General features: G+C 36.0%; 1 protein-coding gene across 1 annotated transcript; it reads left to right on the top strand.

Moving 5' to 3' along the window:
* The first annotated feature begins 212 nt into the window (after positions 1 to 212).
* Positions 213 to 1,628, top strand: LOC148877712 ((RS)-norcoclaurine 6-O-methyltransferase-like). The gene is made up of 2 exons (XM_088942640.1): positions 213 to 1,030; positions 1,110 to 1,628. Exons 1-2 carry the CDS (start codon positions 257 to 259, stop codon positions 1,434 to 1,436), a joined length of 1,101 nt encoding a protein of 366 aa, XP_088798766.1. The 5' UTR covers positions 213 to 256; the 3' UTR covers positions 1,437 to 1,628.
* The last annotated feature ends 2,788 nt before the right edge of the window (positions 1,629 to 4,416 follow it).

Here is a 4,416-nt window from a genome sequence, read left to right as displayed (position 1 = left end):
GTTGGACCATCCATATGATACCTTCAACTTTGTGTTTGGTAAAGTCGGCTATAATTAACTCTAGCGACGAACTAACATTAATTAAAAAACAAAGCCAGAGTAGAAAGCCGTTGTGCCACATGGAAAGCATGGGTTAGACAAAATGGTATCTCAAGCCCACGTGCAAGCTAAACTATGCAAAAATTTAAAATTGGCCAATAATAAGTATAAGTATAACGAGAGAGCTAAGTGAAATTCAGGCGGCCGGCCAGAAGACATGGGGCAAGGCGACGAGATGGAATTGGAGGCTCAGGCTCAGATATGGAAATACATCTTCTCCTTTGTTGATTCCTTTACTCTGAGGTCTGCAGTTGAACTAGGAATCCCAGACATCATACATAGTCAGGGGCGTCCCATCACACTATCACAGCTCTCTGCATGTCTCCCGATCGATTGTGCCAACCCAGATCGCTTGCATCGCTTAATGCGATATCTGGTGCGCATAGGAATCTTCAGTCGAGAACATGGTAGCGCTGATGATGAAGATGATCAAGAAGACAAGTTTGGACTAACTTGTCTATCAAAACTTCTAGTACGAAAGCTGGAGAACAATATGGTTCCATTCTCCATGTTGGACTTCAAGGTGTTAATGGAGCCATGGTATCACTTGACATGGAGCTTGGATAGCAGAGCAAGCGGCGTTACAGCATTTGAGAGAGTTTATGGGACAAAATTTTGGGATTATGCAGGGCAGGATCTGGAGTTTGGTGAGAAGCTGAATGAGGTCATGGCTTGTGATACAAGCTCAACGATGCCTACACTACTCCAACAATTCAATCAAGTGTTTGCAGACATGAGTTCAGTCGTAGATGTTGGTGGGGGGACTGGCACGGCTGCTATGGCCATAGCCAAGTCCTTTCCAAATGTGAAGTGCACCGTCTTTGACCATCCACATGTGGTAGTGGACGATCAATCAGACTCTGGTGGTGTGGCCAAGGTCTCCGGCGACATGTTCAACTTCATCCCTCGTGCAGATAATCTTCTATTAAAGGTTGGTGCGTGATTCTCTGTCTGTCTGTGCTGTCTCTGTATTAATAATTATAATATCCTCTTTAATTTGTTGGTTGCAGTGGATCCTGCATAACTATGGAGACGAAGACTGTCTGGTTATCCTCAAACGGTGCAAGGAAGCACTGCCAGAAAGGGGAGGAGGAAAGGTTGTAATCGTTGAAACTGTGATGGAGGGTGATCACAATGATGAAACTGCAGCGGAGATCCATGATGATGAATTTACACCTTGCAGACTTATCATGGACATGGAAATGATGTTGCTGTTCGGGGGTAAAGAGAGGACTGCCAAAGAATGGCAGAGTCTGCTTGAACGAGCTGGGTTTAGGCGCTGCACAATGGAACGAATCAACTCATCTATGCACTCTCTAATTCAGGCCTATCCTTGACCTATTGACACATGTTTATGTATGTAATCCATCATAATTAAATTTACTGAATGCTTTAGTTTAGAGGCTACATGCGGCAGCTGGACCATGGTGTTTACGTATCAGTTGTTTCCTTTGAAATGCAATGCAGGCCGCTGTCCCGGTTTATCCTCTTTTTAATATATCCCAAATGGCACAAAGCCATTACATTTACATGCATGGATGTCTCACTACCAATCCATGGACATGGTTCTCTTTTACTTGATTACTGCCGTTACATCCTTTTGACAACTATATTAACTGGTCTCGATCAGTTGTTGTTGTTCAATTTTTAGTTTTTTTTTCTTCTTCGTTTTTTCCTTTCTTGTTTTTTTAAGATAGTCATTCTGTGTCTCTGAACTATTAGAAAGTAAATCTTTTACCAGGTCTATTTGCTCATGAAATTGAAATAATTACACATTAAAGTAGTGTTTGGATAAGTTCAAGATTTGTGCTTTTAAACCCCAAATTAAAGTACAAAACCCCACACTTGTATAAATAAACAGTGTCCTTGTTAGGTCAAAGACCAAGGCTTAAAGTATATATGGGAATTGGAAACTTGATTTTAAGAGATCTATCGGGATATACCTTGAATATTTATGTTTATCAGAGAAAAATCAAGATATACAAAGTATGTATATATAAAAATCACATATTTTAATGAATTTTATGAAGAAAAATATCATAATCAACATAGAGAACACATTTGAATGGTACATTTCAAAATTATCCAAGTATCTAACTATCATGTTCACACTTGACAATGAAAGAATTTAATTATGTAGATTATTGAACTAGAAATCATTCACAAGAACTAAAGTGATAACTCTTGATATTCAAATGGATATTTTTTATTTTAAAAAATAAATAAAAATTCAAAAGTTAAAATTTTGACATAAAATTGTATGGGTTTATGTATATCTGCTTCTTAATTAAAAGAAGCCATAAAATTGTATTATCGTAGTATATAGAATATATATCAATTTCTTCTATATGTAATTTTATCTTGTTTTCAAATTTCATTAAGAAACCCTATGCTCAATTATCCTATCGAACCACGCATAAAACATACATTAACACAACTTATAAGTGAATATATAATTAATCAATAATTACTTCTGATTGAAATAATTACTAATTATTTTTTAATTCTAAAAATTACAAAAAATAAATATTAAATAAGAAAATTCAATTGTGCAATGAATATTATAGATCATCCATAAATATTGATTAATAAATTTCAATTGTTTTATTATTTAATTCCAAAATTTACAAAAATTTAAAAATAAGAATAAGAAATTCTAATTGTTATATGGATATGATAAATCATCCATAGATCTACAACATACTCAATCTTTATGAGAAAATAAGAAAATATCAATAATTATTATTTATACTAATAGTCAAAGTGTTTGTACTGACAAGCATACTCTCTGTAGGTATAGGGGCACTGTAGCTATAAGCTTATACCAATGGGTTTGGGCTCTCTTGGTATAAATCATTGTGCAATACCAACGACTATAGGATTACTAGTGATGGTATTTACCCATTGATACGGATGAAATAAACCGTTGTCGAGATCTTTAGTGATGCATTTTGTACACCCTTTTGCAATGGGTAACTCATCGGTATATGTTTTACTAACACACCCTTTAACGATGGGTCACTCATTGGTATACGTTTTACTAAAACACCTTAACACACCTATTCGTTGGTGATGATTTCAGAAATGTTTTTTTTTATTTTTTTTATTTTAATACATTTTAGTGTGTTTTTCGAAATTACCTACAATGTGTCGTCAATATACCTATATTGATGGATGTATCTATTTGTAAAAGATTAGACTTTTTCGATTAAATACTAAGAGAAAGCCCGCATGTATAAATTTACCAATGCTTGTGTTCATTAGGAAAAATCTTTTTTTGTTGTCGCTTTTATCTTTATTAGCAACAAAAGAACCGTTGGTATAACTTTTATCAATAGAGGCAAGTGTTGGTACTGGAGGGATAGGAAATTCATCACATGGATGCCCAAAGATTCCGGAATAAGGGGGCGAATTTCAAAAATTTTTCTCTCCCTTCAACTGGGATTCGAATTCCCCATTTAGAAAATCATATTTTCAAAGATCATTCTTGAACCATAAACTGAACCAGATCTGAACCAAAAGGAGTAGGGAGAGATAATACCTGATACAGAGAAGGACAAAAACATGTAATATTAAAATTTCTTTATGGGAATTTATGTCTTTTATGCACCTCTTGAAGGGATGGGAAATCCATCACATGGACGCCCAAAGATTGCGGAATAAGGGGGGTGAATTTCAAAATTTTTTTCTCTCCCTTCAATTGGGAATTAAATTCCTCATTTAGAAAATCATATTTCAAGGATCATTCTTGAATCATAAACTGAACCAAATCTGAACCAAAAATGAGTAGGGAGAGATAATACCTGATACAGAGAAGTAGTATCTCTCAATAGAGGTATTCACGCCCAATGAAGGATCCAAAATCTGCTCTCACTAAAAATGGCGCAGTGCAGGGTGGAGCAGAATCAACAGTGTTCTTCCAAAAGAACTTGACCCTTCTCAAGAATCACTTGGATGGCTTTTGAATACAACTCCCACTAATCTTTTCTCCAAAAGATTGGAATCAATATCTAATCTTGATATCTCCCAAGTACTGGAGATCAAACTGCTGTAGGTGGCGGCTGCAGGAAGGAGGCGGCAAGAGAGTATTTGCAGTGTGGAGATTCTCTCTTCTTGTGATTTCAGCTCTGAAGACAAGAATGTGTATTACATGCATGTCTAGAGGCTGCCGCCCCCTTCTCCTTTTATAATCTTAAAGGGATCAGCTCCTAATCCCATTAGGAGTTGCTAACCCAAATCATATTTGGATTAGAAGCCCCTTTAAGATAAGGGATAACCCTTATCTTATCTGCAGATTAGATCAGCCATCTCCTAATC

Source organism: Nelumbo lutea, chromosome 1 (genome assembly GCF_056320005.1).
Source record: "Nelumbo lutea isolate HS-2025 chromosome 1, American lotus-T2T, whole genome shotgun sequence".
Classification (NCBI taxonomy): Eukaryota; Viridiplantae; Streptophyta; class Magnoliopsida; order Proteales; family Nelumbonaceae; genus Nelumbo; species Nelumbo lutea.
Note: the sequence above shows the minus strand (reverse complement) of the source record. Positions and strands in the feature narration are given on the sequence as shown.